The sequence below is a fragment of the Apis laboriosa genome, unplaced genomic scaffold (genome assembly GCF_014066325.1).
Source record: "Apis laboriosa isolate Shangri-la unplaced genomic scaffold, ASM1406632v1 scaffold113_cov153, whole genome shotgun sequence".
Classification (NCBI taxonomy): Eukaryota; Metazoa; Arthropoda; class Insecta; order Hymenoptera; family Apidae; genus Apis; species Apis laboriosa.
Genome location: NW_025220892.1, coordinates 1,447,945 through 1,462,344, shown reverse-complemented (window position 1 = coordinate 1,462,344; position 14,400 = coordinate 1,447,945). Strand labels below are relative to the sequence as shown.

At 28.5% G+C, this 14,400-nt stretch overlaps 1 protein-coding gene across 5 annotated transcripts in view; it reads left to right on the top strand.

Annotated features, from left to right (window-relative positions):
• LOC122716493 (calcitonin gene-related peptide type 1 receptor-like) overlaps window positions 1–14,400 on the top strand; it is a 101,522-nt gene that overhangs the window by 27,856 nt on the left and 59,266 nt on the right. For 3 of the 5 annotated variants that reach the window (XM_043939643.1, XM_043939634.1, XM_043939624.1), the window contains one exon: window positions 13,705–13,822. In XM_043939643.1, the coding sequence (XP_043795578.1) occupies window positions 13,705–13,822 (118 nt within the window). Of the gene's footprint in view, window positions 1–11,937; window positions 12,007–13,704; window positions 13,823–14,400 lie in introns of all 5 variants that reach the window. The other 2 variants (XM_043939662.1, XM_043939653.1) reach the window with 1 other exon arrangement.

The window sequence follows — 14,400 nt, the reverse complement described above, 5'->3', positions numbered from 1 at the left end:
TTCAAGTAGAAAAATGTTATTTGACGTAAGCTTGAAGCTTTTCGATGTTAGTTTGCATTGGAACATAAGATGAAATATTTCAGTGATGTCTCGTAAAAGGAAACTCGTTGAAGGAAGTAAAGAACTTGTACGTATCTCCTCGTAAACCGCCCTCTCTCTTAGGAATCCTTTTCGCTTCCGGTTCCCTCGAGTTACCACTAGAAATCTGACAAGACCTTTCTCACATTAATAACCGGTTCTTCTACTTTTTCAACGAGTAAAATATAAAATATAAAATATAAAATATTGGAAATTAATATAAAAATTTACCAAAATATATTCGATTTCTTTTTATCAAACTAATTATAGATGATTCTTTTTCATGATTTGTAAATTTTCAAAATTAATTGAATTCGAATTTCAATATTGGAAATTATAAAAAAATTCGAAAAATTCGTTTATTTAGAAAAATTTTTTTTAATTCCATTTTCATATTAAACCTTCTTCCAATTTGGATATCAATATTGATTATTTTCTAAATACCTAGGTTTTATGGAACACTTTTCGATAAGTGCATTTAGACGAAAATATTTCTCTCTAATACGACTAATAAAATTTTGCATGCAAAGCCACGATATTTCTGGATAAATCAATTCCTGGATTCTAGGCGGTTCGCGTTGAATACGGAATTGAAACTTTTCCAGAGTAAATATATCAGGAAAATTCACTTTCGACTGTTCTTGCTCAATTTTTCGTATTCATTGTGCGCGTTCCTCATTTTTCGACGCTTCTCCTCTCCTTCGTAGTCAGTCTCGTATCTCGATATATCGATAATTAGGACGATAATCACGCGAGTTGAAAATTCCAACGAAAATCGAGTGAGAAATATTCGCGATGAATATTTTAACGCCTTTCTCACCCCTCTGGAATTTCGATTTAACGTATAATAAAGATTCGAAGCTCGTCGAAGTGGAAAGATAGCCTCGATTTATCTTTGTTCCATCTGGTATTTGGTTGACTGGCGTTGCTCATATTGTAATTTTCATCGTGATTTCAAGTCCCAAATGAACGTCAAACAGCCAAAATGTACCGCGAATTTATCGGCACACTTGTGTCGCCATTCTTCATGTTTTCACATTCGTATCATTCTCAATATCGATGAACTGAATCGATGCGATTGTACATGTGTATCTGTATTTTACAATCGATTCTTTTGATTTCTTTTTTTACAATTTTTTTTAAAGAATTTCGTTCAAGTATTCAGAATATAAAAACTTTCAATAATTTTTAAATACAAATTAATCGTTATTGTGAAATTAATAGGATATTTCAGTTGCAATTCATCATTTTATCATTTTTCAAAAAATAAAAAATTATTTGGAGTCAATTAAGTTTTATTCTCTGAAAATCATTGAAATTTTTTCAATTGGCAAATCGATTAAATAATTATTTAACTTAGCAGTGACTTCATTGATTCAACTGAAAGTGAATAATTCTTTATAACTCATTTTCAGAGAATATAATTTATGGAGCAGATGATATATTTCACCTTGAAGATCAGAACAAAAATTATTAATTAAGTAAACGATGATAAAATATACTTTATCAATTATTATTTATATTGGAACACTTGCATTGGAACAAGTTTTTCAGAAATATTTTTTCAGATATATGGTTCAAATTATTTCTTAAAATAGATGGATGAAGATATATATTTTAGGAAAAATTTGGTGTTTTCCTTTTTGGAAAAAAACTTGAAGAGAGGAAAATTGATTCTGTCAACAGGGATAAGTTTCTCTCTGGCACATTCTCGGATAAATTTAGAAACTTTTTTTGACAGAAACATATACGTTTCATGTCTGTGGTATTTTTTAATCGAAACCATTTTGATTTTCAATCTTTTCGAACATTTCATCCTATTCAATCTCGACCAAGCTTCTTAATTTTATAAAATCATCCCAATTCTCTTTCGACAATGAATTATTACTGATTGAATGCAATATATACTTGTTAATCGTAATAAAATTAATTGTTACAATATTCAAAGTAAAAATATTTTTCAATGATCGTTAAGATGATACATTAATTTTCAAAAAATATCCTTATTCTCAAATAACTTTTACACCGTCCAAATTTCTTATTTGGGAAAAGATTTGATCTTTTTTTCAATTTTTATCTCATTTAAAAGAATGAAATTTTTCACGAATTTTAATTTTCGTAGATTCAGCCATTAACGATTGGAACATTCCAATTCCAGAAGGTGAGGATTTTAATTACGACTGCGAGAATATGAGTAAAGTTTCCTGGAAACATAGTGGATTCAAACGAAAAACAAAGGCATTTAAAATCCTCGAGAAATGAGGGAAAGTATTGGTGTTAAATTTACGACATGATTAAACGATATGTGTAACAGTCTTGGTATCGTTTCCTGATACAATCGATGGGAAACCCAAAACTTGCATCTTGGGTAAAAGTCGGCTTAGGATCGACTTAAAGCTTTTTTATCCGATCTCTGGGATTTCAAATGGAATTAAAATACTTTACTTATCGACTTCCTATAAATCTATTGAACATTTCGTTTTATTGAATTTAAACATTATTTAACTACGCCATTTGTTCTAGAATTCATTCTATCACGATGTTGACTCGTGTCAAGGGAGAATAGGGAGATCCTTAAGGGAGGATAAAAACTTTAACGATATAAAACCGATGATTTTTCTTAAGGAAAAAGGAAAAAGAAGGAAGATGATTTTCATTTTTTTTTTAAATAGTTAAGAAATTATAGAAAATTACATGATTGAAAATATACAACGATATTTTTATTATGAGATTTATTTCGAATTTTTCGGTTCTGAAATTTTGATTGTGCGAGTGAAATATGTATATCTAAAACGATATCGAATTTAACGTAAATAAAAATTAATCGAATATATAAAAATTGAAATCGAGCGAATGATGGAACATTTGTTATTTGTATATCACATGCCATCAAATATTATTCAATATTCAAATAATGTAATTACTTAATCATGTCATCCTCATACTTGAATGCAAGAGATAAAGGGGATATGATTCATCCAATGTGATTTGATAATTAATCAGATTGAATGGCAATAGAACAATGTTATCGACAATGTAATAAATGTCTTTGGAATATCAATGAGATCGTGTCGAGTATAGAGAAAAGATTCGATGAAAAAGAAGAAAAATATTACTGAAGAATGTTTTACGATTAAAAAAAAAAAACAAACAAAGAAAATAAAAAATTATTTTTTAAATGCAATAATCATATATCACTTTCATCATAAATAATAAAATAAGAACAGAAAGTTTATTATGATAGAAGTGTCTCACTGCTCTATAGATTTCTCCCTTCATCCAGTATAAATTTAAATTGTTTATAATTCAATCAAACATCCAACCATTTCGTGTTTATTTTGGCTTCTAAAATCGACTCTTCAAAGATGTTCCACGAATATTCTGCATGTCAAAAATACTACAGTATGAATTTATAATTTGTCATCTGTTACAGCAATATCTCTGCAATTTAAATTTTCGTAATATTTTTTAAAAATATCTCTATCAGATAACAATTTTGTTCTCGACTCTTTGTCCATTCGCAAAAAAATCGAGAACTTTACTTTCGAATTTTGTTCTCTTTAATGCAAAAAACATTTTCAACAGATGTTAATTTTCGAACATATTTGCAATAAAAAAAAATTATGTAAATTATCAAACTATCACTCCTCAATAAATCTATTATCTACTATCGAAGATTTCGTCTGTTTCCTTGAAATTATCAAAGTTTGATCCAACAAATATTGACCATCAGCCATCAAACATGGATAATTTTCGATAGCATAGTTAGGAAGAATGAAAGTAGTCGAAGGAATTTGTGGAATTTATTTTATAAAACTGAAAGGTATAGAAGTGCGAGTGTCGGATAACTGAGATGCTTCTGGATAAAAAAAGTGGTTGAAGGATGAAATGACGAGGCTTACGTTGCTTCCTTTAAAATGGAATTCCATTGCGGGTTAGACGGATGACATTTTTGACGAAAGACATTGGATAGTGGGTAAAAAATACGATTGCGATCGAGTTCGAGAACAATCTTCTTAATGGATATTTCGTACGTTTCACTGGAAGCAAAGTAATTGTCTAACTTTATCGAATGAAAAGAAAAAGGAGAAAAAAAAAGAGAAAATTAATGTATCGATTCGCTTTTAATGTCTCTGGTTAAAGTGGTTTTCTTTGATCTCACTCATTAACCTAATTAGAACATAATTAGATTTTAAGAGTTTCAATTTTTTATTTAGTCGATTGGCTATTGAGGATATTTTATAAATTTTCCCTTCTCTCACATCGTTATTGTAATTATTTATATATTTTGAAGTTTTATTTTTGTCCGTTAAGAAAGATTTGTAACAGAATGAAAAATATATATATTTTTTTTGGTTATATTTAATTCTTTCTAAAACTGCTTTTATATTTGATTTTATTTAAATTAAAATAACTTTTTAGAGATCAAAATAAATGAATTAAATATTTCAATTTAGATTCAACATTTTTTACTTTCTTGATGTTTCTTCTATTATATTTCAAACTAATAGAATTTTAACGTACCAACATAAACCAATCATAATGCACAACAAAACTTGATATCGACTTTAAAAAAAAAAAAAAAAAAGAGAGAAAGAAACTCAGAAGAAACTTTCTAAACAAGTATAATAATACGTATTGATCATGACTACGTTTTCTCATTATTCAACATCTTACATCATTATATTCCAATCCACTCGTGAAGGAGCTCAAGGTAACTTCAAAGAAAAAAAGAGAAAATGATATCTGATCTTTTTACCATAATCCATCATGAGACGATGAAGTGACGTCCTAACATCTTAAGGATTTCAAATATTCTATAGATTTTCTTCCGTTCATTTTTTTTCTTTTTTTTTTTTTTTTTGCTATCGACACCTCCCTCGGCTGAATGAATACCATCCTCGTCGAGGTTCGTTAATGATCATCCTTGTCCACAAGATCCGTGCTTTTTAGGTCGTGGTCACGAATGTAAAAAAGAAAAAAAAAAAGAAAGTAGAATTAAAACACGATATTGCGTAGTAGGAGTAATCAAACGAAATATCTTTAATCTTGTGATCTTATTGTAAATAATCAATAGGATATCGAATTAATAATTAATTGATTCGAGAGTCTTAACGAGAGCATTAAGTTTAATTAATTTTTAATTTTCGTGTATTATAATTGTTTGGAGATAATTTTAATATGTAATTATTAAAAATTCTCTCGTTGAGATACATGTTAGGTATTATGAAAAATATGTTACATCAAGGAATACATTAAAGAAAAAAATAGAAATAATGGAAGGAATGGAGAAAAACAGAGCTCAGTCACAATGTTAAAGTAGCAATTATGCGCAATTGTATGTTCCATCAACAAGGATGATTGTTTCTAAGCCGTAAGGGTTGAAAAGTGCACAAAAGATCGTAGATAGAACATAGATTTAAGAGCGAAAGTTTTAGAATACTTAAGCCACTTAAGAGGCTTAGAGCGAATTAATTTTGTCGCTTCTCATGCTGAATGGAGAATCTGTTCTACTTACACAAAATGTTCTACTATCACATAATGCATAATACATGGAATATATATTACACGTATATCATCATACTTTAACAGGTTAACATTTCACTATTATTCTGGAATACAAAATTGAAAGATTTTGAAATTAAGCTAATTTAATTTATAATTTTTTTTTTAGATATAAGAATAATTTTGAAATAATTTCGTTGAAATAAGCATTCTTTGTGATGCGAAGAAATTATAAATTACATGAGGAATGATATAAATTTCATATAATATAAATTATGATTTCAAAAGACAAGAAAGAAGGTTCAAAAATTTTTTTTATTTAAAGAAAAAACGAAGATTCTTCCTTTCTATAACATCACTGATAATTTCTTCGTTCATTTACATCAACGATGGTTAATGTCTCGATATTACATCAGAAACCTGTTTCTGCCTGCTCATCGAGGACTCGTGTTAATTTTAAAATTGATTCAACAATCGATCACTCTGACATCTAAGGTAAATCCCGATATAAGCTGTAAAGAAAGTAAGTTCTGATTTTGAATAATCTAAAAACATTCATTGTTTGAACATGAGTACATTTTCATAGAAATTTGTCACATAAATAAATCAGTGATATAAAACGGTATATTCAATTAAAAGACTTATTATTAATATTCATAAAAGGAGTTAAACAAAGGAAGATTATAAAGAAACATTGGAAGTTCAATAGCTTTATGACTATTTGAGGGATTAGAGTGAAAAAAAATTGAAATCTGAAGTTCAATGCTCTTGAATCCAGAATAAGAATACTATTCAAAGAATAGTTGGATATTTATCTTGACTCTGAAATGCAGAATCGTATTGAAATTCGAAACTCTTTAATCTACATTCTCTTCCTTCTCTCTAAGAAGATACGAATACGTTTTAAAATAAAACATTTCGAGAGTTGGTCTCGACAATATTTTTTATCTTTAAATGGACAATCACTTTCACAATATTCACTTCATTCAACATTATGAATATAAAAGAATACTCTCGAGATTAATCTTTAAGAATTATTTCTTTCCACTCGTCCTCATCTCAATATGCATTATCGAAAAATAATTTATATACTTATCGATATAAAGAGAAGTAAAATTAAAAGAGATATTATTTCTTACTTTTTTACTTTCGTTGAAATCCATTTTCTATCTCGATAAATTCTCAATAATAAATATTGTATACAAGTGTTGTGTGAATAGATGGAAATTACAAACCGGAAACGATACGATTTCAGAAACGTATGTCGACATAGATTTTGTCCGGAATGGAGCATCACGAAACCGAGTGTTTGAACAAGAAAATTCGCAACAGGTTATACGTGACATCTGTTGCTTCAATTCGATTACGTAGCTTTTGAAAAATTGGAACGTGCACCGATGTTAATGAGAAAACATCGGAAAAAAGAATAATGGTATTCTATAATTCTCCAAAATGGAACTGCACGAATGAAACGTTTGTATAATATATATTTTATTTTTAATTTTCGGATGGATTATTTATTTATTTTTTTAAATAAAAATTCACCAACGGAGATGAATTTTCGAGACGAATTTCAAAGTGTGCTAATTTTGTTTTTTCAATTTAATTTTTAGATTTTAGTTTTGCAAAAATTTGCAAAAATTGAAAATGTATCGAGATCATTATCTACGTTTCTAAAAATTTTTTTTATAAAAAAAAAAAAGGTAACAAAATAAAGCGTTAAATAAAGTGAATACTTGAATACTCTTGTATTAATATAAAAATTATAGAGTTGAAGAAGGCGTTATTAATGATGCTCGTTTCGAGTAAAAATTCAAACAAGAAGTTCGATCTTTCAACTTCTTTCATTTTCTTTCCTCTTCAAAAAGAGTGATCCTCTTCGAAACACTTAGAAGAATAAAATCGTTCAAGATTCTTATTATTCTATACAAATTGTTCTACTTATTATTATAAGATTACTCGATATCGGTTGCTTCATTTATTTCGAGATCATTATAAGAATGAAAACTATTCTCATTATTATTAATTAGATACACAATATTAGACAGCTTATATTCGACCTCATAATTAAATTCGTTTATGAAAATTCCAACCTATTCTCTTTATTTTCATTATCGTGTATCGTTCAAAGGCTTTTCGAAAATTAACTTTTTTATGCATTATTTTTAATTGGATTCTAATTAGTATCGCGAATAAATACACGATGGAATATACTGTACGGAAAATAAGAAATTCACGTAATAGAATTCACTTGGGAAATATCTGTCTAAAAGTTTATAATTTTAATTTAAAATTAAAATTAACATATTAATATTGAATTTAGGTCAACTTATTGAAAAACTTGCTTACTGATTTTTAATAATCTTTTGAGAAACTTTTTTAATCCATAATTATCCGGTTCAGTTTTAATTTTCGTTCGAATTAAAAATCTATTTTTCGCACTGATTTTTCAATATTATTTTTTTTAACACAAATATATTTTTAGAATAAAAATGTACACGTAAAATATAAAATAATCATATATAACAAGGATCTTCAATTTGAGATATTTAATCAGAATCAAAAAAAGTTATCTGTATATTATTAAGTTATCTGCAATTAGATTGCTCTTATTTTTGACATCAAAAAATATTAAAACTGTATTTTTTTTATTTGCATTTCAAAAAAGCAACTACAACCATCTTCGATTACTTTATTTTGACTTAGTTCCGCTCTTTATCTTCCCTCTTTCTTGTTCAACGATTTCTGGTTATGATACACGCGCAACAAGAGTTATCAGAATTGCAATAATCGGAGAATATATAGGAACATCCATCAAAGATGCATGCGTGAACCGTGGCGATTAGGTCGCGATTCGATCGATATTGTGGAAAACAGGATGTAGCCAACAGGGTGTTGTTCGGTCTGGTTTTGTAGTTACGCTAGAAAATCAGATGGAACCAGACTCGTGTCGTCTCTGAATATGCATATAGTGCTCATGTAAATGACGTTTGCGTGACAGGTGAATACCTGTATTGATAACGTGGCTTCGATTCATGGGTGCGAAAAAACTGATCACGCGGAGTCGATCGCGTGGAAAATTACACAGAAGGGCAATTTTTCGACAAAGCTTGCTCTTTAACTTCTCTTTATTAGATGGATCAAGTATATTTTTTTCTTTAATTTATTTTTATCGATCATCCGATTAAAATAATCTCGAAAGCGATGTCGAGCGTTGATAAACATTTGATCGAGATGCATTTTGAAAAAGTGTTGAAGAAAGAAGAGGAAATATACAAAAAAAAAAAAGAAAGACGAGGATTCAATGAAAAAAGAAGGAACAAAGATATATATATATATATATATAGGGAAAGAATAAAAAATATCGCTATTTCGATTAAAAAGGAAGAAAAATTATTCTGTCTGCAAATTACTTCGAGCGATCGAGGTTCAAAGTTTTGGATTGTAATTAACGAGAGGATAGATTTCCAAGTATTAGGAATTCCACGGAATACGAGATTCCACTTATCCGACGATTTGCCAACATCCGATCCGTATTCAGTCAATTTATATGTGTTCGACCACGATTTGAATCCCTCGAGCTCCCTCGAGGGAACGTCTGACGCGGTTGTCGCTTGAAACGCATTAATGTTTGCTAAGCGTCATTCCGGAGGATGGATGCACACGTTTGTTTAGATATGTATGTTTATACGCGTGTTTCGATCGAGAATGCGTTTCTCGATGAAATCTTTGACGATGTTTCTTTTGTTTGTTCATTGATGAATAATAAATGAATAAAATTGATGAAGCATAAATAAAATTGGGGTAGCAATTTTTATTCGCGTAAAGAATTTAAGCAATTGGGAATGATAATAATGGGAATAACGGGATGGAGAATTTAAAAGTGTATAATTTTTTTAAATATACAATAAAGAATTTTGACACGAATCGAATGTAAATGAACGATTAGATAAGAAATCGAGATGACAAGAGGAATAAATAACGAAGATAGGCGATATGAAAGTTAAACAGAGTTTCGGTAAAATAAAGTTTATTTGATTATTTAATTGATCGGACAAGTAGAGCATTGGATATGTTCGATATCCTATACCATCGTTCGAACTCTGATTTCTTTCAATTTTATCTACGTGAAAATTTTTATTTTTTTTTTTTTTTATTCAAATCCAAATCTACTCGACTGGTATTTAAATTTATTTCGACATAAAAAAAAAAAAGAATAGAGAAATTTAAAATTAATTTGCAAACAAGAGAGAAAGAGTAGAATTTTGTCAAGATTTATCAACATTGTTTTTTTCACTATTATTCTATCATTCTTATTTTTATTATCTTTTGATAATGGTGCAGCAAGTTCCAATGTTGTTATGCGAAATGGTGACGGGATAATTAATTACCGCTCTCTCTTCGTTCCATGCACCAACGACTTACCAACGTAATGACAAAATTGGAACACATGTGGCATGCAAGTGTGAATATAAAATTTGTACAACATTCAAGGGAAGCGAAATAGTTCTTTCCATCGATTTACACTTTACGATAATTTGTCTTACAAATTCTTTTTTTTACAGGTGGAAATTATCGTTTCGCAAAAATTAATTATATTCGATTTAATCGAATTAATTAAATCGTTTCTTCACTTAGAATATATAATATTCTATAATTTAACGAAAATTTCTTCGAAGATAAACTGTTTCGTTCAATATTATATTTTCATTTTATGATCAATGAAATAAATTTTATTTTAAAACGGTGAAGAAGTAAATGAAGTTGTTTCACTATATATAAAACTATAAATTGAAACGAATATTTCAAAGATAATTTAAGCAGAAAACGATCGCCGTTCATTAAGAATCTTCCTTCTCCGTTTCAAGTGATGCTCGTTTTGTTTCTTAAATACGAGTACACTTTAACATTTCCAGTTTATTCCACCGCATAAAGGCCATAGAATTAGAGTTTCTTAATTTGCTTAGAGTGTTATTTTCGAGGGAATGAAAGGAGAGTAAAATATAAAAAGATTAAATAAATAAATCGGATCAAGTGAGACTGTACAATATTAAAATTATTTTGAAAAGATTGTAAAATACATAACAGAGATAAATCTTTCGTACAATTGATTTTTCTATATATTATTTCGCAATTCTTCTATTTTATAATTTATTAAATACTAAATATCGATTTATTTATTTATTAACAAACTTTGTTTCATAAATAGGATCCAATCACATTGAAATTGAATACGAAAAAAAAAAAAAAAGGGTATTGTCTTGAAACATTAAATTACCAAGTAATCAAATTTCATTTCGAAAATTTAATTCTCGACAACGTCCATTAACAAAAGCAGCCGATTCTCTGCAACTATTGCAACATGTAAATTACATACTCGAGCTACGATAAATTTCAAATGTCTGGCAAATTGAATTCCGCGAGAAATAGTTCTGGATGAAGTCGTTATGCCCTCAGAAATTATAGTTTCACGAATTGTCGAATTGTTATCCTTTTTCCCATCCGCATAAATTCGAAATGGAAAAGCGATTGGAACACGAACGCGGGAACGTTTGAAACTTGTTATTGAATTTTCACGATCGATCGTTTCGAAAGTTTCGACCACCGTGTACAGAAGACAGAAACACGGTCTTGAGAATCCTCGAAAGTGCTTTGCAGCTTCGACAACGGTGATCACAGTGTTTCTATGGAGAAACTTTTGTTATAGATCGATATCTGAATTAAACAACGCGGTGAAATTTGACTTTTAATTTTTAAAAAAAATTACGTTTATTTTTTTCGAGACGATGACTTGCCAATCGAAGTATTTTTAGGGAAATGTTTGATTATTCTTTTTTTTTTTCTTTTTTTTTTTTTTTGATGATATGAAAAATTGTTAAGAGAGAAAATTATTTTTAGGGGAAAGTATGTGGTATTTATTTATTCCTGTTGCAACGTGAAAAGTTTTTTTTATTATTGTGAGAATATTTTGAATGAATTGTAAAGAAAGCTTCGTTTGATTAATTTCTTTCAACAATTGTAACTATTATTTCAAAGAAATTATGGCCGACGAATTATTTGCGCCATCGTACATTGGATATTAAAAAGTTCGATATCCGGGATAAAGAACAAGATGGTGAAAATTATCAAAAGATTTTTCAGTTATTAAATATCGTTCGATGTTCTGCAACCACCCCATGAATTCGGGGGTTGGTGCTCACTTTAGAAAGTGATCAAGATCTCGTTAAGAATTCTTAAAGTATCGTTCAGGAATCGAGAAGAAGCGAACTATGGATATTGATTTTCAGTTAGTACCTGTCGATTTTGTCGATTGTTTCTTTTTCTTTAATCTTTACGTTTTATTTTTCTTTCTAGTCTCGATTCTTTGCACTCACGCCTCACATTCACCGGATATTTAAGTGACCTGCTTCAAGATTGCAAACGGTAAATTATTTTTCTTTTATTTTATTTATTAACTTTTCCCGCTCTCTGTAGAATTAATTTAATATTTCTCGTTTTAGTTCTTCCACTGTGAACAAAATGAAAATTCTCTGCTATTCTATTTACTATTAATATTTTCTTTATTTTTCCAACTAATTTTCACTCTCACGTGAAGCCCATTCTTTAACATTTTTGAAAAATATTTTTTACATAGTAATTTAAAATACCAATATTTTTATTAGTCACAACTGTTACATTCGTTTATCAAGAAATGTAATAAAAAATGTAATAATTTGATTTTCTTTACTTCGTATTATTTCCATTAAAATAATTCAAAGCGAAATATTCCAGATTTTTTGAAGAGTTGGGATCTGTATATTTGAAATAATTTAAATATTTCTATTAAGATAATTAACAGAAAAAAAAAAATTAAGCATTTTGATTTTAGATAGTAGAACAGTAGATGAACACGCATAGAGAACATGCATAGATATTGACGTGATTTCTCTGCGGAATCGAGCTCAGTCGCGGTACAGTAAAACGTTACTTATTGTTTCCTGTCCGGTCGTTCGAATGGACGCAATAACTCGCATTCCAATGAAGTTATTACAAGCTTCTGTATCAATTGAAACGATCTCTATTCATAAATCGTAGACGCGTACGGAATCGTGCATCTATTTCAATTTTCCAACAATTTTCCAACACGCGAGATCTAATTATTCTCGCGCTTCCAAAGAGATGGTATTTTTTAAAATATTCCCAGAGATGCTTTGGTTCTTGTTTCAAAGATCAGATAAAGAATAACAGATACGAAATTCTATCTTTGTTAATTCGCGTGCGAGTTATGTTTATCGTGTATCTTTTTAATTAAAGTTCGATAAATTTTGTTTTTTATTAACATTGATCGAGAAAATTACAAAATTTAATTTATCTTCGTTTTCGATTTGATTTTCTCCCTGATTTTGATCTTTTGAGATTTTTCATCGATTCTTTTATTATTTTATCATGTAAGTATTATTAAAATCGAAATGTAAAAATTGTATCAAGAATTGCTCTATAACTTGATTTTTGATTTATGATTTTTGAAAATCATAGTTATTTATAGTCTTTATTTTTCAGATCAATTTGCCGATACAGTTTACTAATATATAACCACTGAATCAAACGCTACATATTAAAAATCGTTAATACGTCAACCCTTCTATTGTATCTCAAACCTTTCTATTGTGCTTCAAATCTATACGACCCAATTTTATTTTTAGATCAATATATAACTTCTTGGATTCGTTATTACCGAAATCATATTTTTAAAACGTATTTTTCTTTTTTAAATTTTATATTATTTGCACAATTATTTGCAAGAACGAAAATAAATAGAGGAATGTAAAAATGAAAGGACAGAAAGATTATATAATTCAAAAATAATTAAACATTGACGAGTAGCAATTTATCAATATAAAGTGTAATTTAAAAAGAAAAAATTTGAAAAGAATTTGAAAAGAAAAAATTATGAGAAGAAAAAAATAAAACTAAAAATCCATCCACAAATTTTGAATAATTGTTACTGTGATAATACTCCTGGAGGGGTTAATATCACATTTTCTCGCTGTATAAGTAATTATTTCACATTGTTATCAATTCACATTGTTCTCAATCTCCCCTCAAGGACAGATATTTTAAATCTTATAAAATTTGTTACAGATGCCCGTGAACGCGACAGCAGGCAGCACACTTCCGGACGAGGAATTCCATCGAATAATAATGGAGAGGGAGCAAGAATGTTTGCAACTCCAAGCAATGAATTCAACCCCGCCATCAGGTACTATTTGAATATATTCTTGATATGTATAAATCTAACGAGAATCCTTGAAATTTTTGCATATTATATTGTAAATATATTGTAATATTTATTATATTGTGAATAATTTTCTAGTGATTCTAGAGATAATTAGATATAGTCAAATAAGATAAATCACAATTTTTAAAATATAAATAAAGTGGCGTAAATGCATTCATCGTGAAATTTACTGGAAAAGATTTGCGGAAACTTGGTAACTCTGAATTATAATTTTAAATATATTTTTCTTTTTTTTCTTCGAAGATAGATTTTCGATAATTTGTAATCGATTTTAGGTGAAATAAAAAGACGTAACATTTTAATAATATTTTAAAATACTTATTAAAATATAGAGATGTGAAGGATTTCACGATTTTTTTCGTAAAAAAAATGTTAATGTTGCGAAACTAGTTTCAAAAATTTTTTGCAATTTAATTTATTAATTAAATACGTTTGAACGTTGACGATGGTAATTAATAATGGTAATATAATAATCGAGGAACTTCAAAATTTCATATTATTTTGAAGATCGTTGTAATGAAAACGATTTCATTGATAAG